This window comes from Cnephaeus nilssonii, assembly GCF_951640355.1.
Source record: "Cnephaeus nilssonii genome assembly, chromosome: 12".
Taxonomy (NCBI): domain Eukaryota; kingdom Metazoa; phylum Chordata; class Mammalia; order Chiroptera; family Vespertilionidae; genus Cnephaeus; species Cnephaeus nilssonii.
In genome coordinates, this window is record NC_137083.1 from 60,941,020 (window position 1) to 60,962,009 (window position 20,990).

At 37.0% G+C, this 20,990-nt stretch overlaps 1 protein-coding gene across 1 annotated transcript in view; it reads left to right on the forward strand.

Moving 5' to 3' along the window:
• Positions 1–20,990, forward strand: part of COPG2 (COPI coat complex subunit gamma 2) — a 183,902-nt gene that overhangs the window by 52,318 nt on the left and 110,594 nt on the right. Inside the window, exons 10-14 of the mRNA XM_079786091.1 lie at positions 11,178–11,311; positions 12,472–12,539; positions 14,339–14,527; positions 19,518–19,613; positions 19,909–20,152. Coding sequence (XP_079642217.1) covers positions 11,178–11,311; positions 12,472–12,539; positions 14,339–14,527; positions 19,518–19,613; positions 19,909–20,152 — 731 coding nt within the window. The remainder of the gene's footprint in view (positions 1–11,177; positions 11,312–12,471; positions 12,540–14,338; positions 14,528–19,517; positions 19,614–19,908; positions 20,153–20,990) is intronic.

Here is a 20,990-nt window from a genome sequence, read left to right on the forward strand (position 1 = left end):
AACGGTGGTCGCTATGATGTACACTGACCACCAGGGGCAGACGCTCAATGCAGGAGCTGCCCCCAGCCTGCAGGCCTTGTCAACGGGGGCCCCCCCAATCGCCCCACCAGTTGCCCCAAAGAGGGAGGTGAGTGGTGGCAGTGGGGGAGGAGCCAGCGAGTGGCCAGCACCAGGCTGGCTAATGCGGGTGCCAGTGGGGGCCCCCCAATCACCATGCCAGTCTCCCCACAGATCGGCCTTGATTGCCAGCCAGGCCTAGGGACCCTACCTATGCATGAATTTTGTGCATCGGGCCTCTAGTTCCACTATAAGAAGAACAAGAACAGTGTCCTGGTTGGTTTGACTCAGTGGATAGAGTGTTGGCATGCAGACTGAAGGGTCATGGGTTCAGTTCCAGTAAAGGGCACATACCTTGGTTGCAGGCTTGATCCCTGGCCCTGGTCAGGGTATGTGTGGAAGGCAACCAATTGATGTGTCTCACATTGATGTTTATCTTTCTGTCTTTCCCTCTTCCACTCTCTGTAAAAATCAATGGAAAAGTATCCTTGGGTGAGAATTAACAAAAAAAAAACAAAACACGATCAGTGACAGATGCTGTTAAATGACTTGCTTTCTTGAAGGCAATTAGAATAACAAAAAATGTCAGACATGGAGAAACTTCTAATGACCTGGATTAAAAGTTAGACATAGAAGTGTACTCTTAGCACCATGATAATCATGGCCAAAGCAAAAAAAAATTTGTTTGTGATGTTGAAAGAAAAGGCTGGACATGACTGTTGCGTTGAATTTACCGCTAGCTCTGGGTGGTTTAAACCAGCGGTTGACAACCTTTCGGACCTCATGGACCACCAGTGGTCTGCAGATCACCCGTTAGCGACTGCTGGTTTAAAAGATTAAGAATGCAGTCGGGGAAGCTTCCTTATGTAATGGGAAAGGTGGGCATGCTTGAGTGGAGAGGAGAGGAGGGAGCAAGAAAGAAGCAGGGCCGTGGAGAAGAATTTTTGGAAATTCTAGATAAGCTGGTTGTGGAGAAAAATGACTTTCCAGAGCAAATATTCAATATGGATGAGACCTCTCTGTTCTGGAAACGGATGCCTGAAAGGACTTTCATCCATAGGAGACCAAGTCATTGCCAGGTTTCAAGGCTTTTAAGGACAGTATAACAGTCTGCTTGGGGCAGTGTTGCAGGCTGCAAAGGGAAACCCTTGGTGACCTGGCACAGTGAGAACCCCAATGCCTTCAAGCATATTGGTAAGCACACACTGCCAGCATACTACAGGGGCACTAAGAAGTCATGGATGACCCAGCTCCTCGTACAAGACATCCTCTTGAATTGCTGTGCCAGTGAAATGGAGAGGTACTGTTTGGAGAATAACATACCTTTCAAGATTTTGCTTATAGGACCTGGGATCCAAACCTTTTGGTTGTATTACATAGCATGCCAGCAGCAGGAATCTCCATGTGAGCTTCCATGGGTAGGGATTACCAGTCCCTCTGCTGGCATGATGGGGAGGAGCTGAGTCCAAGCTTTGTGGCTGACCAGAATTGATTGCCTTATACCAAGCATGTCAAACTCAAAGGCTAACACGGGCCAAATAAACAAGGTTTAAGTTTATGTGGGCCGCAAAAAAAACCACACACACAAAAGCTTCAATTTTCCTAGAAATGTAGGTTTATTTTGATAGAGACATGCTGAATACAAAGGGCTGAAATAAATGAGTCATCGTTAACATAAAATAATAGAACATTTTAATAAAAATTAATATTTTTTCTTGAACATTAACTTACCAGACACTGAATAACTGCACAAATTCATAAGCATAACGCAAATGAACCTATTTTTCTTGTTCTCCAAAAGAGAAATATTTCCTGTTGCACACACCAAACAAGTTAGTACAAGACTAATGACATGGCAAGCAACTGCTAAAATATTCTCTGCTAGTATTAGTGGTGAGGAATGGCACGCCTGTGCTTAAGGCGAGTAAGGGAAATGAATGCAACACGATTATAGCAATCAGTCATTAGCAAATGTTGTAGTTTGTTATTAATAATCCTATTTAATAAAGACAGAATATGCAAATCGATAGTAACTCCGCGACAAAGATGACAGTGCCCTCAGCCAATAAGGAGGGAATATGCAAATTGACACAACAAGGTGAGAGGTGGAAGGCGGCTCTGGGCTGGAGTGAATGCAGTGCTGGCAGCCAAGGGAAGGAAGGTCTATTCTTGCACGAATCTTCATGCATTGGGCCTCTATTTATGTATAACAGGATATTGTAAAAATTAAGTTACGAAATTTTTATTAAAACGTTTCTTACATACTATTATATTGGCTGGGCCGCAAAAATATTTGTTGTGGGCTGCATGTGGCCTGCTAGTTTGACATGCTTGCCTTACATATTTGGTTAAGTGCAGTTGTTTTGAGGTTCATAGGAATACAACTTCTTTTCTTGGTAGCCAGCTGATCAGTTTTGGATAAAATTATCCTTACCCCTCACTTGTTAAACTCACTTGTTAATTCTCAAAATTTCTCTGACAATTCTTTTGGGTTTTGTATGTATGTTATCATAGATGGCATTTCAAAAAATTATATTTTTTATTATAAACTCCTCTCTTAGTACTGTATTGCCTTTACCACAGCCCATAACTTTTGGTATGTCATGTTTTTGTTTGTCTTGTGGTCTTTTCTAATTTCCTTTTTGATTTCTTCTTTGACCCATTGGTTCAACAATGTGCTGTTGTTTAATTTCCATATATTTGTAAATTTTCTAGTTTTCTTTCTGTTAATTGATTTCTAGTTTCATTCCATTGTGGTTGAAAAAGATACTTGGTATGATTTAAATCTTAAATGTATTAAGACTTGTATTATGTGGCCTAACGTGATTTATCCTGGAAAATTCTGTGTGCACTTAAGAATGGAATGTTCTGTATGTAGGTCCATTTGATCATAGTGTTTCAGTTCATGAACAGAGACGGTTTCTCCATTTATTTAGACTTCACAGCAGGGTTTTGTAGTTTTCACTGTAAAAGTCCTGAATTATTTTTATTAAATTTATTTCGAAAAACTTTATTCGTTTTGATGCTATAATGAATAGAATTGTATTAATTTTGTTTTGGATTTATTGTTGCCAATAAATATAAATACAATTGAGTCTTGCATGTTGGTTTTGTATCTTGTAACCTTCGTATGGTCATTTACTTCTGTGTATGTGTTTTTCTTGGGATTTTCTATATACAGATTCATGTCATTTGTGAAAAAAGAGTTCTTCCTTTCCAAACTGGATATCTTTAATTAATTTCTTCCTCTCCTTCTTTCCCCCTCCCATCCCCGCTGCTCTAACATGAATTGACTTTTGTTAAACCAATTTTGCATTCCAGGGATAAATACCACTTAATTATGGTACATAATTCTTTTTACATATTGCTGGATTCAGTTAGTTGATATTTTGTGAGGAGTTTTGTATTTGTGTCAGGAGGGATATTGATCTGCAGTTTTTACATGAAAATTTGTTTTTGTTGTAACACTGGCATCACAACATTAGTTGGGAAGTAGTGTGCCCACCTCATTTATTTTCTAAAAGAGTTTGTGAAGGATTGGTATTATTTCTTTACATATTTGATCGAATTAACCAATGAAGTCATTGGAACCTGTGCTTTTCTTTGAAGGAAGATTTTAAATAACTAACTCATAGGTCTATTTAGATTTTGTATTTCTTCGTGAATCAGTTTTGGTAGTTTGGTATTTCTGGGGACTTGTCCATTTCATCTAAATTATTTAATTTGTTGGCATATAGTTTATTATATGCCTTTATAATCATTTAAATTCCTTTAAGGTCAGTAATTTGTGTGTTTTCTTGGTTGGTCTAGTTCAGTGGTCGGCAAACTCATTAGTCAACAGAGCCAAATATCAACAGTACAACGATTGAAATTTCTTTTGAGAGCCGAAAACCGACTTCTGCGCATGGGCCATGAAGTTTCAATCACACTTAGGTTGCCCAGCTGGGGTGGCTCAGTGGTTGAGCATCCGCCCATGCACCAAGATGTTGATTCCGGTCAGAGCACATCCCTGGATTGTGGCTTGTTCCCCAGTGTGGGGCGTGCAGGAGGCAGCTGATCAATTTTTCTCTCTCATCGATGTTTTTCTCTTTCCCTCTTCCTTCCTCTCTCTCTCAAATAAAAGCATATTTAAAAAAAGAAGAAGAAGATAAAAGGGGAAGGAACACTTCTCAACATGTTAAAAAAAACATTTAAGTTCTTTCCATGTCTTGGCTACCGTGTATAGTGCTGCAGTGAACATATGGATGCATATATCTTTACGAATAAATGTTTTCAAAATTTTCAGGTAGATACCCAGAAGAGGGATTGCTGGGTCATATTGTATCTCTATTCTTAATTTTTTGAGGAACTGCCATACTTTTTTACATAGAGGCTGACCTAATTTACATTCCCAGTAGCAGTGTATGAGGGTTCCTTTTTCTCCTCATCTTCTCCAACACTTTTTATTTCTTGCCTTATTGATAATAGCCATTCTAACAGGTGTGAAGTGGTATTTTATTGTCGTTTTAATTTCCCTATAGCTAGTAAAGTTGAGCATCTTTTCAAATATGTTAGCCATTTGTATGCCTTTTTGGGAAAAGTGTCTGTTCAGGTCCTCTGCCCATTTTTAAAATAAGATTGTTGGGCTTTTGTTTTTTAGTTCTTTATGTATTTTTGAATAAAAGCCCTTATAGGAGGAAATGTTTTTAAATCCCTTGTCCCATTTAGTTGGTTGCCTTTTTGTTTTTTTCTTAGGTTTTTATTTTTACACATTCTTGTGACATTTCTCTTTGTAGGGAACAGGAGGTTAGCAAGGTAAGCCTTTTAGATGAGTCCATTCTCTATATATTTTAAACAAACAGTATCAAGACAGCCAGTGGGAAGGTGAGAAACATTCCACAAATACGGTTATGTCTAAACAACAATAAATAGGAAAAGACAGTGTCCTCACCCCATCCAACCACAAAGTTGGTTTCCCTCGTCTCCAGGGTTTTGAAGGACACGGAGCTGTGGGGCGACCTGTCACAGCTATTCCTGGGTGACCCAGAGACTTGATAACCACCCACAGCTCACGATGCTATATAGGTAAATACTCTCGCGGGGTATTTCTCAAAGATGTGCGTTCCAACAGGGAGATAAGAATGAAGATCTAAGATATTTATTTTCCCAAAGAGAAGTGGATCCGCCTTTTTGTTTTGTTGTTTCTTCTGCTGTGCAGACCTTTTTAGTTTGATCTACTCCCATTCACTTATTTTAGCTTTTATTTCCCTGCCTCTGGGATCAAGTTCAATCCTCTGAGACCAAAGTCCATAAGTTTAATACCCATGTTTTTGTCAATGTATTTTATTGACTCAGGTCTTATATTAATGTCTTTAGTCATTTTTGAGGTAATTTTTGTGTATGATATCATATAGCAATCTTGATGTGGCTTTCCAATTTTTCCCATCACCACTTATTGAAGAGGCTTTCTTTTCTCTATTGTATGTTTTTGGCTCGTTTGTTGAAAATTAGTTGTCCAGCCGAAACCGGTTTGGCTCAGTGGATAGAGCGTCGGTCTGCGGACTGAAAGGTCCCAGGTTCGATTCCGGTCAAGGGCATGTACATTGGTTGCGGGCACATCCCCGGTAGGGTGTGTGCAGGAGGCAGCTGGTCGATGTTTCTCTCTCATCGATGTTTCTAGCTCTCTATCCCTCTCCCTTCCTCTCTGTAAAAAATCAATAAAATATATATTAAAAAAAAATTAGTTGTCCATATACATGCAAATTTATTTCTGGACTTTCAGTTCTGTTCTATTGTCTGGGTGTCTGTTTTTGTGCCAATACTATAGTGTTTTGATTATTGTAGCTTTGTAGTATAAGTTGAGGTCAGGGAGTGGAATACCTCCGGCTTTGTTCTTTTTTTCTTAGGATTGCTTTTGGCTATTTGGGATCTTTTGTGGTTTCATACAAATTAGATAATTTTTTCTATTTCTTTGAAAAATGTCATTTTGCTCTGATCTTTATTATTTATTCTTTTTGCTGTGGACTTCGTTTACTCTTCTTTTTATAATTTCTTAATTGTGGAAGCCTAGGTTATTGATTTTGAGACCTTTCTTCATTTTTGGTATAGGTGTTCAAAGTTATAAATTCCTCTCCAAGCATTGCTTTAGCTACATGTCATAAATATTGACTTGTGTTTTATTTTCATTCAGTTTCAAATATTTGGTCACTTTCCATTTGATTTATTATTGTTATTATTAATAGAGGCCCAATGCACATAATTTGTGCAAGGGATTCGGCCCTCACAGCTGCAGCGGCTGCCTTGGCTCTTGCAGCCTGGCTTCGTCCAGAAGGTCATCCGGAAGGACGTCCAGAAGGTTGTTCGGCTGTCTGGTCTAATTAGCATATTATGCTTTTATTATCATAGACTAGAGGCCCGCTGCACAAAATTCGTGCAAGTGTAGGTCTTCCTTCCCCCAGCTGCTGGCACTGGCTTCCCTCTGGCACTCGGGACCTGGGCTTCCCTCCGGCTGCCAGCAGGCACCTGGGACCCGGGCTTCCCTCACAGCCCCAGCTTTATCCAGAAGGACGTTGGTCTAATTATCATATTACGCTTTTATTATTATAGATTTTAATCAAAAGCATCTTTATTTTTGTTTAAACAATTAAAACAGTAAAGTAGAAATGAAAGTTACTTAGCAATTCCAGGGAGACGATCCTAACAGCTTGATGGATTAGAGACCTGAACTTTTAAGTGGGATAGATTGTGACTTTTCCTTTACCAGGTTAGGGAATTTTTCTGCCATTATTTCTTCAAACACTTTCTCTATGCCTTTCTCCCTTTCTGCCTCTTTTGGCACACCTACTATTTTAATATTGTTACATTTCACATTGTCCCACAGCTCCCTTTAGATGCCCTCCTGTTTTTTAATTGTTTTTTTCTTTTTGGTTCTCTGAGTGATATTTTCAACTCTGTCTTTTAATTCACTGATTCAATTCTCAGCTTCTCCTAATCTGCTGTGTATTCCTTCCAGTGTGTTCTTTATTTGTGTTATGTCATTCTTTATCTCAGACTGTTCGTTTTTCAAAGTTATCTTTTTTCATGCTGTTGAGCATGTTTACCATCATTACTCTGACCTTTGTTTCAGATAAATTTCTTATCTCTGCTTCATTTATCTCTTCTTTTGGAGAATTCTCTAGTTCTTTCATTTGGGGGTTGTTTCTTTATCTCCTCATTTTGGCTTTCTGTTTGGGTTTGTGACTACATATTAGGTAGATCCTTTCCAAGCATGTCAAACTCACGGCCAGTGGGCTGCATGCCTCACCGGCTGCCGATTGGACATGCTTGCTCTACACCTCTCAATCTCTAGTGCAGGACAGTGTTAAAGGCTGTTTCTGACTAATTAGATCAGACATCGAGTCAAAGCCTCCAGAGACCACCTCTGCCTATAGACTGATTGGATTCTGACTTGAATTGCCCCCAGGCAATCATCCTCTGGTGTGGGGAGAGTTGTTTTCAACAAGGTGGGGCAGTTGCTTCTGCCTGGAGGCTCTTAAGTGGCCTCAGGGTAAGGTGTTTTCCAATAGGGTGTGTCAAATGTCTTCTCTCCCTGGCGAGGCAGATGTCTATGTGGGAAAGATGTCCTCCACTATGTGAGGGAATGACTCAGCCCTGGAAACTTGGGGTGTTTGCCTTCTGAGTTCTATCCCCCAAGTCCCCAGTCCTGGCTTCTGCTCTCACAGCTCCAGTCCACTTCACCCTCCCTCTGCCGGAGCACAAGGTGGGTAGCTCCACAGGGAGTTTAGTGCATTGGCCCTTTAAGAGGGAGCCCGAATTTTTAGCTATTACTCCCTGGCAGACAGCACCCCACTGCTTTTCACAGATATGTGAGTACTCTCCTCAGTTTTGGTGCTCTCTGCTGGGGGGCCCAACTTGGGGATTAGATCCCAGAGTTCTCAGTGGCAACCCCCCACAGCTGAGATATCTCTCCAGGTCTTTGGGACTTTAGTTGCTACCTGTAGGTGCCTGGCCAGCCCTTTCCTGATTTATTCTTGATCCATGTGTTACTTAGACATACATTGTTTAATTTCCAAATATTTTGGTATTTCCCCAATTTATTTCTTGTGGACCTATAATTTTTTCTTTTTGTTGACTTATATTTTAATTCCGTTATGGTTGGGGAACATACTTTGATGATTTCTGTCCTTCTAAATGTATTGAAACGTGTTTTATGATTGGCATTTGATCTATCCTTACGAACTGTCCATATGCACTTGAAAACTGTGTATTTACAGTCATTGGGTTGAATGTTCTAGGTTGAGTTGGCCATTATGTTTTTCAAATCTTCTGTATGCTTGATGATTTTCTGCCCAGCTGTTGTATATGTATAGATATCTCCAATTATTATTGTTAAATGATCTATAATCCCCTTTCATTTTGTCAAGTTTTGATTCATGTATTTTGATGCTCTGATGTTAAATGTGAGTATATATTTATCATTGTTATAGTATACTGATACAGTGACCTCTTTCTCATTATGAAATGTCTCTTTATCTCTTGTACTATTTTTGTCTTAAATTCTATTTTATCTGATGTTAATATAGCCACTTCTGATCTTTTATGATTACTGTTTGCATGATATATTTTCCTTTCACCCTATTTGTATCTTTGAATCTAATGTGAGTTACTTCTGGGTAGTGTATAACTGGATTTTGCTTTGATTGGGATGCTTAGTTATATTTATCTTTGCCATTTTTTATTTGTTTTATGTAAGTCTCCTGTCTTTTTTGTTTCTCTCTTCCTCTTTGCCTACTTCTTTTGTGTTAAGTAAACATTTTCAGCATATCATTTTAATTTCTCTGTCAATATTTTTACTTTTTTCCCATTTTTTCTTAGTCATTACTCTAGGGATTAGAATATACATTTTAATTTGCTACTTCAGATTAATACTAACTTAATTCTAGTAAAGTAGAACCTTTGCTTAAATATAGTTCCATGTTCTCCCTGCTCCTGTTTGCTATTGTCATGTGTATTACATGTGTATGTGTAATAAATCCAACAATGTAGTATTATAATTATTGCTTCATACAATTTTATGTCTTTTTAAAACAGTTAAGAGAAATGAAAATAATGTATCTATATTATCTTTTATATCACTTCACATATTTACCATTTCTAGTCTCTCTATTTCTCCTTGATTATTCATTTCACTGTTTAGAATCAATAGTTCAGTCTAAATCAGATCTATTAGCAGTGCATTCTCATTTATTGTTTATCTGGGGATGTCTGTTTTCAGCCTTCATTTTTTTGTAGGATAGTTTTGCTGGATATAGAATTCTTGTATTTTTATATCAGCACTTTGAATATGACATTCTACTACCCTCTTGTCCATCATTTTAGGTGAAATGTCAGCCATTAATTGTATTGATGCTCCTCTATGCAAGGTGATCAGTAGCTTTTATCTTGTATCAAATTTTTCTTTGTTGTATGTTTTCAGCAGTTTGTGCCTATCTGTGTGGGATCCTTTTGTATTTATGTTGCTTTGGATTTGTTGAGCTTCTTAGGTGCATAAATTAATGGTTTTCATCAAATTTAGGAAGTTTTTAGCCACTATTTTTTCAGATATTCCTTTAGTCCCTTTGTCTCTCTCCTTTCCTTCTGAGACTCCTATTGTGCAAATGTTGCTACACTTGGTCCTATTCCACAGGTCTCTAAACCTTCGTTCTTTTTCTTCATTCTTTTTAAAAATTTTTCCTCAGCTGGTTTATTATCTAGGTTACTTAACTTAAAGTTTAATGGTTCTTTCTACTGTCAGTGCAAATCAACTGTTGAACTGCAGATTTGAATTTCTGACTCAAGTTATTATACTTTCCAAATCCAGAATTTCTATTTGGTTCTTTTTAAGAACTCATTTCTATCTCTATATTAATAATCTCTTTGGTGAGGCATGATTGTCATGCCTTTAATTCCCTTTTATTCTCTAGACATAGTTTCCTTTACTTCTTTGAACATATTTATATTAGTTGACCTAAAGTTTTTGCCTAGTAAATCCAACATGTAGGCTTCCTCAGGAATAATGTTCATTGACCATTTCACTTTCCCCTCCCCTCTTCAATACATTGCTATTTCTGTGTATCATAAATTTTTGTCAAAAATTGGATATTTTAAATTATTTGATGTGAAAATTCGGATATTCAGATTTCCCCTTCCCCTATCCTCAGAGTTTGTTATTGTTGCTGTTTGTTATTGCTGTTTGTTTACTGACTTTCCTGGGCTAATTCTGCAGCCTTTATTCTTTATCATGTGCAGTCATTGAAGTCTTTGCTTGGTTATCTGAATCGTCAGATAATGATTTGACATATTTTCTTAAATGCTTTAAACCAGCATGTCTTTCACCCTTTTCCAATGGGCATTTTGTGTGTTGGGGCATGCCTTCCATGCTCTTGCAGTTTATAACTCTGCCTTAGGCTTCACTTCCTGCTTGCTCAGAACCTCAAAGTCAAGCATAGGTGAAAAATTAGGGCTCTGTCAATCTTTCCTGGGCATCTGCACAGCCTTCCACATGTGCATGGCCTTTTAGATCCCCAGGAATATGTCAGAAATTATCAAAGCCCACTATGGACATCTTATGCCTCAGATTTTCCTTTTAAGTTTTTTTGTGTGCAGATTTTTGTTTGTCCCAACTGGAATCACTGCCTCTGGCAAATACAATGTTAAACAATTGCCATGGTTTTGAGGGACAAACTCCCTGTGGATACAGGGCTTTTTTCACTAAATGAGCTGTGAGTCAGATGAAATAAAGATTAGCTCCATGAATGGGACTTTTCTAGGGAGCACTAGTCTGGTCAAATAGTAACAGTTCTTAGGGGCATGTTTTTTGAGGGAGCTCCAAATATATTTGCCTCCTCCAGTGGCTGCTGGGCTTCTGGCTTTTTTAGTTATTAGGATTGTTGCAAGCCTTTGCTAATTTCTAGAGTGCTGAAAACGTTGATTTTGAACATTTATGCCAGTGTTCTTACTGGTTTTTATGGAGGAATGGATTTTCAGAGGTCCTTCATCCATAATTCTAAAAGTGCTTTTCAATCTGTCTGTTTTCAACTACTGTGCATATCTCCTCTGATGTTTTTGATGTCCAATGATGATCTATTTATATTTATTGACAGCCATGAAAGTCCATTCTTTGATTTCATTGAGAGCTGCTTGCGAAATAAACATGAAATGGTTATTTATGAAGCTGCTTCAGCTATCATTCATCTTCCTAACTGTACTGCAAGGGAGCTGGCACCTGCCGTTTCAGGTTGGTTATATATTAGATAGCTGGTTTTTGTTTCTATCCTTACGTTTGTTTTAAGCTCCAAAGGTCTTCAGAAGAGGTATTAGGAATGATTTTTGAATCTTAGCTCTGTATATATAGATAGCCTTTGCATTCTGATATGTAGATGATTATTTTAGTTGCTTTACTTCTTTTTCTGAAGTTTCCCCATATAAAACATTTTAAAAATAACTTTAATGCCTTCAGTTATTTTTAATGTTTAAAAAACCCATTTGCTCTTATAACTATAAACTAGAGGCCCGGTGCACGAAATTCATGCACTGGGGAGGGGGGCTGTCTCTAAGCCCAGCCCAGCCTGCACCCTCTCCAATCTGGGACCCCTTGGGGGATGTCCCTCTCACAATCTGGGACTGCTGGCTCCCAACTGCTTGCCTGCCTGCCTGCCTGCCTGCCTGCCTGATTGCCCCTAACCATTTCCCTGCCAGCCTGATCGATGCCTAACTGCTCCCCTGCCGGCCCGATTACCCCGAACTGCCCTCCCCTGCAGGCCCGATTGTCCCCAACTGCCCTCCCCTACTGGCCCGATAACCCCCAACTGGCTTCCCTTGCTGGCTTGGTCACCCCTGACTGCCCTCCACTACCGGCCTGGTCGCCCCTAACTGCCCTCCCATGCTGGCCTGGTCTCCCCCAACTGCCCTCCTCTGCAGGCCTGGTCCCCCGCCCAACTGCTCTCCCCTGCAGGCCTGGTTGCCCCCAACTGCCCTCCCCTGCCAGCCTCGTCACCCCCAACTGCCCTCCCCTGCTGGCCTGATCGCCCACAACTACCCTCCCCTGGCGGCCATCTTTGACCACATGGGGGCGGCCATCTTGTGCAAGGGTGTGAGGGTCAATTTGCATATTACCTCTTTATTATATAGGATAAAACACGTTTGCTCTTATAAATATTCCTACCACTCAAATACTGATGGGTATATTAATCCTTTGTATTCTCTATTTAAAGTTTTTATACCTCAACGAAATGTGCTTTTTCTATTTTTGATGACACATTTTTCATGTGAAATTTTGATGCTGTGACCTAATTTCCTTATGCATATTTTGAATATGATTGTTCATGCACTATATTTTCAAATATATGCTCTATGATGAAATGAGCTATAGTCACAGTGATCTTTTTTCTTTTCCAGTCCTTCAGTTGTTCTGTAGCTCTCCGAAGCCAGCTTTGAGATATGCAGCTGTGAGGACCTTGAACAAGGTAGGTCATTTATATCAATGTTTGATTGAGAAACATTAATTGTGAAGTATTTGGCTTTCTCTACAAGGTTAGTAAATATGATTTATTAGCTTTAGTTCTGTAGCATCTCACATATTTGTGGCCTTAGATATGGCCATTTTCATTGTCATTCAACTAAAGATTATAATTCATTTCTGACTTCTAAACACTTTATAGTGCCACATTGTCCAATATGATGACCTTTAGCCATAAGTGGCTGTTTCCATTTAAATTAAAATGAAATAAAATAAAAAATTCAGTTCCTCAGTTACTAGTCACACCTCAAGTGCTCAGGAGCCATATGTGGTTAGTGACTATCCCATTGGATGGTGTGGATATAGAACATTTCTATCATTGCAGAAAGTTCTCTTGGATATGCTGGTCTATAGTAGCAACATCCAATAGAAACAAAATGGAGTCACATACGAAAATTTATATTTTATAATAAACACATGAAAAAAATTTTTAAAGATGAGATTAATTTTAATAATACATTTTATTTACCCTAATATGTGTGTGTGTGTATATATATATTAAAATTAAATATATATATACACACACATTTTATATATATATAAAAAATGTCATATTAACATGTAATCAGCATAGCATTTTAAAAGATATATTTTGCTTTTTAGTTATTTCATTCTAAATCTTACACATCTAGTGTTATTTTTTAAAAATATATTTACAGTATATCTCAACTTGAACTAGCCACATTTCAAATGCTTAGTAGTCACATGTGGTTATTGACTACCATGTAGCATGGTTCTAGAGGCTACATTACAGAATAAGTTAACTAACCATAAAAATTTTAAATGAAAGTTTAATATAGTAGAAGACTCGTCATAAGGTGGTAAGTGATTGGTTATGGGTTAATTATATGAACAATTGGAGGACAGAGAAGTTTAGAGCAGCCAAGGAATAGCAATGTGAATTGTATTCAAAGAGTTGGTATAGGTCCACATTCCTTCATCTGTGATCTTGGAGCCAGATGTGTCTCAGAATTCTCTATTTTGTGAAATTTAGTAAGGTTCTATGATGCTTTCTCTTATATATTAACCCCCTTGAGCCTGGAGCTGTAACCCACCATTAGACACATTAAAATTTCTGCATGATACTTATGGTTATCGTTGGTAAGTGGGATACATTAAGACTTAATTAGTTTTACAGTAGTTTGGGTCATATTTTGCTGTTAAGTGAGTTTTGAGGCAATACTTTGCTGTTTTCAGATTTTTTATTGCTATAAGCAGAGAGGTAAATGGCACCTACAAAAAGAAACAGAAGAATGGCAGACATGTTTTAGTGACCATGAGCAATACAGTTTGGATGGAATTTGTGTGCTTACATACCGAAGTGTTTTCTAAGTGATAAGATATTAACAGTCTTTGAACAGTATTTACCACATGAGGTCCTGTTTTCAGAGACCCTAACATCTACTCGAATGGATATCAATGTGCACAGGTACTATCAGGAAAAACAGGCCAACTGTAATAAAAGACAAGACTGTAATATTATTATAAAGATTATACACACCTGGGAAGAAAAAGTGCTATGCTGTTCTGTGACTATGATTGTTAATCATTTATCAAATGATATATCTTTTAAATTGGAAACATTCTTTTTGAAACAATTTTAACCTGTATTGTCCCATTCAGGTTTTCAAAAGCCACTTACCTTAAGTTATAATTTCTATTTTTCTCTTCTTCTTCTTCTTTTTTTTTTAATTCTGGTTTTTATCAATAGTAATTTGCTTAATATTTTTCTTGCCCTTCCACAAGGTGGCAATGAAGCACCCCTCTGCTGTGACTGCCTGCAATCTAGACTTAGAAAACTTGATCACAGATTCAAATAGAAGCATTGCTACCCTGGCCATTACTACACTCCTCAAAACAGGAAGTGAGAGCAGTGTGGACCGACTCATGAAGCAGATATCTTCTTTTGTATCTGAAATCTCAGATGAGTTCAAGGTAAGAGTTTAAGTATGATCGTGTTTTCTTCCAATCTCTATGGCTTGCCTATTTCTTAACAATATCTTTTGATGAGCAAAAGTTTTAAATGTTTATGAAGTCTAATTTATTAATATTTTTTTGTTTCATAGTTATTGCTTTCTGTGTCCTGAGAAACCTTTGGCTACTTCTACATCTTAACGATATTTTCTTACGTTTTATTCTTAATATTTTGTGGTTTTAGCTTTTATATTTTGGTCTGTGATCTAACTTGAATTAATATTTGTGTATTGTGTGTGATAAGTTCAGTATTTTCCCATACCAATATCCAGTCATTCCAGCATCATTTGTTTAAAAGACATATTGGCATGCCTGGACATCTTTGTCTGAAAAGCAGATAACCATAGACTTGTAGGTATATTTCTGGGCTCCTTATCATATTCCATTGATCTATTTATCAGTACTATGCCAGTACTCACTGTATTTTTTTATAGTTTTATGGGTACCTCTTAAATGTCAAGTAGTGAAGTAGTGTGGTCTTTCAACTTTGTCCTTCTTTTTAGTAATCTGGTTTCTTTGCATTTCCATATAAAATTTAGGACCATTTTATAATTTCTATAAAACAAAGCCTGTTAGGATTATGATTGGAATAGTGTTGAATCTATAAATTAATTTGGGAAGAACTGACATTTTAATGGTATTAATTCTTCTAGTTCATGAATATGGTATACCTTTCTCTTTATTTATTCTGAGCAGTGTTTTGTAGCATTCATTCTAGAGGTCTTGCACATCTTTTGTTGAATTTATATCTGAATATTTTATGCTTATGACTCTATCTTATTAAAATTTCTATTTCATTGTTTGCTACCAGTATATTAAAAAATCTCTCTCTCTCTCTCTCTCTCTCTCTCTCTCTCTCTCTCTCTCTCTCTCTCTCTCTTTTACTTTCCTATAACTTGGTATCCCTGTAAAGTACCCTTATCAGTTCTAGTAGTTGCTCTATACATCCCTTAGGATTGTCTATATATAATCATATTATCTGTTAATAGAGACAGTTTTACTTTTTCATTTCCAATCCAAAAGCTTTTCCTTTTTCTTGCCTTATTAAAATGGCTAGGACTTCCAGTACATTGTTGAATATAACTTGTGAAAATGTGTTAGAGATAATCAGAAGAATAATAAATTTCATCTAGAAGAATTAAAATAGAAAAATTTTATTCTTTTTGTCTTATTTCTCAAAGAGTATAATTGACCTTGTTTACTTTCTTATAGGATATATCTAGTCTTTCAAAAGACAAGCCTAGCCTGTATATTTAAGCAGACATCCTGAATCTTTGGGAAACCTATGAAGATCATTTTGTAGTATAGCTTATTGAATGAATTTCCTGTACTTGAGCATTTAGAGTTTGCAGTATTTTGCAATTACAAAGAATGCTACAGTGGATAACCTTGTGCATTTGTTTCCTTGAAATGTTAGCGGTGTAGTTAGGGTTAATCCCTAGGAGTCCATATGCTAGGTTGAAGGGTAAATAAATACGTAGTTTTGTAGAGAAAGCTACCTGCCAGCACTGTATGAGTGTCAGTTTCCCCTTAGTCTCACCAATGGAGTGTGTTACATTTTGATGTTTGGCCAACCTGATGGATGAGAAAGGGTATTTCAATGTAGTTTTAATTTGGATTTATTTTGTTATGAGGGAAGTTAAACATCTTTTCTTATATTTTAGGATCATTTAATATTTCTTTTTAAATATTGTCTGCTCATATATTTTTTCCATTTTTATAGGCGTTTTGGTTTTTTGTTTCCCTATTTAAAGGTTTTTTTGTATATGTATATTAGGGATATTGGTTCTTTATCTATGAAATATGTTACATTTTTTCCCAGTTTGCCATTTGTCTTTTGACTTTTTTATGACATCTTTTGTCATGCAAAAGTTTATTTTGCTGTAGTCAAATTTGTCAATATTTTCTTTTACTGCTCTGACTTTTAAATAATAGAAAGCCTTTCCCTTCAGATTATAGAATCTTAATGGGTGAATAAGAATTCACCTATGTTTTCTTCTGGTATGTTTTGGTTTCATGTTACATTTAGATCTCTGATCTGTTGGATTTTATTATGTATGAAATGAGAAATGGATCTAATCTCATTCTTTTTCAATAACTATCCTGTTGCTCCCACCCCCAATTTTTATTCAATAGACTGTTTTTGCTTGTTATTTAAAATACCACCTTTAACATATACTAAAGTACTATATGTACTTGGGTCTATTTTTGGGCTATCTATTCTATTACGTTGTTCTCTTTATTCATAAATCACTACCACATACTATTTTAAATATAGGAGCTTTGCAGAATGTATTAATATTTATTAGCTGCTTCTCATAATTCTTTATTTTCATTGTTTCCCTAGCTAGTGTATATTTTTCCTTATGAATTAGTGTTAACTTGTCTAGCTTCATAAAAATATCTCCTTGGCGTTTTTATTGGGATCACATTAATTTATAAATGAACTCAATGTTGAAACATTTTAACCAAGACAGGGATGTCTTATAATTTGTTTAAGTCTACTTTTGTGCCTTACAAAATGTTTAATAGTATTTTTATATTAGTTTTGAAAGTCTTAAATGCTTTTCCTAACTATATTATTTTGTTGTTGTTATGATATATGTTTTAACCCATTTTATCTTTTAACTAGTTATTTTTCTTGCAATGATTAGTATTGTTTTTTTGCATTTTAATTTTATATCCTACTACCTTGTTGAATTATTGTATTTAGTTTTATTATTGCTTCCCTAGGATTTCCAGGTATATTGTCATATCATCTGTAAATAAAGATAGTTTTGTCTTTTATTTTACAATTCTTATTGCTCTAATTGTTTTCTCTTGTCTAATTGCATTGGCTAATAACTCCATAATAATGTTAAATAATAGTCGATAGTGGCATCCTTATATTATTTCTGACCTTAATGGGAATGACTCTTGGTGGTCTCTGTTTAGTAATATGTTGATATTAGGATTTGAGGTGTGAGTATGTAAAATGGAACTATCCATCCATTTCTATTTTTTTTCAAGAATTTTTATTAGGAATGGGTGTTGGATATTTATCAAAGTCTTTTCAGCATCTATGGATATAATCATATGATTTTTCTTTACTGATTCATTAATATATGCATTATATTAACTAATTTTCTAAAGTTGAACCATTATTGCATTCTTGGTATAAATCCTATTTCATCATGAAATATTATTTTCTTACTATAGTGTTGGAGTCTATTAGCTAATCTATCACTTAGAATTTTTGCATCAATATTTATAAATGAATTCCATCTAAAGTTTTTCTTTTTGCATGTATACCATCTTTATTACGTTTTGGTATTATTGCTTCGTAAAAAAATTGTATATTTGCTGTGGCCAGGTGGCTCAGTTGATTGGCGCATCATCCCATACACCAAAAGGTTGTGGATTCAATTCCTGGTTAAGGCACATTACCTAGGTTGTGGATTTGATCCCTGGCAGGGTGCATACAGGAGGCAACTGATTGATTGTTTTTCTTCATTTTCTATGTTCTGAAATGATGTGTATAGATTGGGACTATCTGGTTGTTGAGAAACAATTCCCAGTTCTCCAGGAGTTTTCTTGCATTTCTGCACATCTTGCAAGTTAGGCCTTTGTTTCCTACTGTCCCAGCTTTGTTCCCTTTGTGTAGTGCAAGGTATCTCCCAACCTTAGAAAATATAGTGTCTCCCTGTATAGGGCATATTTCCATACAGCTCTAGAAGACAAAGCTACTGTTCCCTGTAGAGCAAAAAGCAAACATGCTCACTGTCCAGTATAAGAAAAATACTGTTTCCCTTCAGAACAGAAGATCAGCTTGCTTATTGCCCACTGTAAAATATTCAAGTGCCATACCTCAGGGTTCTTCTCCTGTAATGCAACCCGAACTGCAGGTCTCGGTGTTATCTGCCCTTTTTTGCATTGCCCTGTGGGGATTGGGCCTCAGGAAACTGGTTCCAAATACTGGTACTATAGCTACTGCTGTTGCAATGAGTAATTTACTGTCTTTCATCTCTAATCCTGGAGTCTTATGTTTTCTCCTAGCATTAATTGTAGCAGACTAACTTGTTAGCTTGCAAGTAGGGTAACATCTCACACCCTTCTCACTTGACACTGGTCTTTAAAGTTGTGGTAAAATTGTTGCAGAAGACCAAAGACAAACCAAGCAACGCTTTTAAAGAAGAGGAGGGACACTGTTTAAAATACACCGGTGGACTCAGGGAATAGCTTTCCAAATCTGAGTGAAGAAACATGCATGGGGCTTTCCTTTATATCTCCTTGTGGTCTTTGTCCCACAAATATGGATTATGCTTCCAGTCCTTTTCGCAGGCCTTGCAAGAAGGCCCCCAGGTGTTGGGGGTCTCCAGGCCATATCTGATGGTCTGGCCTGGCACCAGCGTTAATAACCCTCCCTCCGGGGCAGTGCACTGTTCACAGTAACAGGTTCTGTAAGACCAGTATCTGGGAAGGAGGTAGTGACTTAATTATAGGTTATCAAGAATGTACACTGAGCTTACTGGCATGGATTCAGATCACTAGCCTCAAATATCAGGGTTACATTGGAATTAGCCCTTTTTAGCCTTCTCAAAATTATCCTAGAAACCATTTTGTGAAGTAGTTCTATAGTAACGTTTTCTATTTCTTCTATGGAAGTCAGTCTATTTAAGCTTTTAATCTTTACTGTTCACTTTAAAAATTTTATGTGCTTATTTATTTGGAGCAAAGGAATGGGGTCTCTTGAATGAACTTTTTATTTTCCCTTGTGGTCTCCTGGCTTATCTTTGATGAAGAACCATTGCAATTTTGAATAACTATAGCACCTTCTTAGCTTACAGTAAATAAAGTATGCTTAGTAGCTAAAGTTATAAAGATGAACGTCCTTTCTGTGTTGGTTTTTTTATGGTTGGTAGTAGTACAGTCATTATAAATGTGAATGGCCTTTCTGTTTGTTTTTCTGCAGGTGGTGGTTGTACAGGCAATTAGTGCTCTCTGTCAGAAATACCCGCGAAAGCACGGCGTCATGATGACTTTCCTCTCCAACATGCTCCGAGATGATGTAGGTGGACTAGTTTGTAATCATAGGAAGTTGTTCTCTTAAATTCTTACTATTCCCATTAAATGTCATAGTATTTAAAGCAGCATGTGTCTCTCAAATAGTGAGCTTACTTCTGGTTGCTGACTTATCATTACTAAACATGCTATTGCTCTAGCTTTCCCTACAGAAAAAACACTTCTGTTTCTTTCATAAAGGAAGGGAAGTGAAATTTTAATACTATAAGCATAAGCCTTGGAGTATAAGCATTTCTCCAAAAAGCATCCTCAGAACGAATGGCAGTCTTCTCTTTTGCCAGGGAGGCTTCGAATATAAACGGGCCATTGTGGACTGCATCATCAGCATTGTGGAAGAGAACCCTGAGGCTAAAGAAGCAGGTCTAGCCCACCTCTGTGAATTCATTGAGGACTGTGAGCACACTGTTCTGGCTACAAAGATTCTACACTTGCTGGGCAAAGAGGGCCCCAGAACGCCTGCTCCCTCCAAGTATATCCGCTTTATTTTCAATAGGGTCGTACTGGAAAATGAGGCCGTTAGAGCTGGTAAGTCATTGGAACACTGATAATGATGTAACTGCTGATCTTTTGAAATGCGTAACTCAAGGGGGTGGTGATGACATTGGAAAATGAAGCTGCCAGGTCTACTTGATGGTGGGATCCTGGAGCATACTGAGGCCCTCGACTTACAGCTCTTTCTCTCTAGTCCAGTGTCCATCCTGATTTCTGCCTTATATTAGAGACAAATAACCCGTGACTTTCAGTATGACAGGAATATCAGATGGCATCATCTACTTTTTCAGAGTTACTGCCTTAAATGTGCATGAGTGTCTGTGAAATTTGTGTGTGTCTATATGTTTTTAAGTATCTTTTAAAACAGGTCTTAGGCATATTTTTACTTCCTACTCCCAATGGTTTCTTCCTCTTAGCATATGAACAAGTCTAGATCGCTTGTATTAAAAATATAAACCTCCTTTGATCAGTTGTCTCTTATTTAGTTAGCTACTTCCTATACTTACCCTGTCTGATAAACTTGAAATAGCCTTTCATGAACTTATTTCCCATTTTCTCTTCAACTCACTATAATCTAGCTCTCTTCCTTAAAAATCCTCTAACACTATTTTAAAAATATATCACTTATAAGCTAGCTGGAAAATCAAGTTAGATACTGTAATGTTTTTATCTTTGTTCACCTCTCAGTCAGTTTAATGTACTATTGACTAAACTCTCCCTTGGCTTCCACAATAGCCTGCATCTTTCCATCACTCCTCAGTCTTATTTATAGAGCTTCTCTTCCATTCCCTAAAATAATAGTTTTCTTAGGGGTTTATCGTCTTTCCATACACACTTATTCTGGTGATCATTTTCAGAGCTCTATTTATAG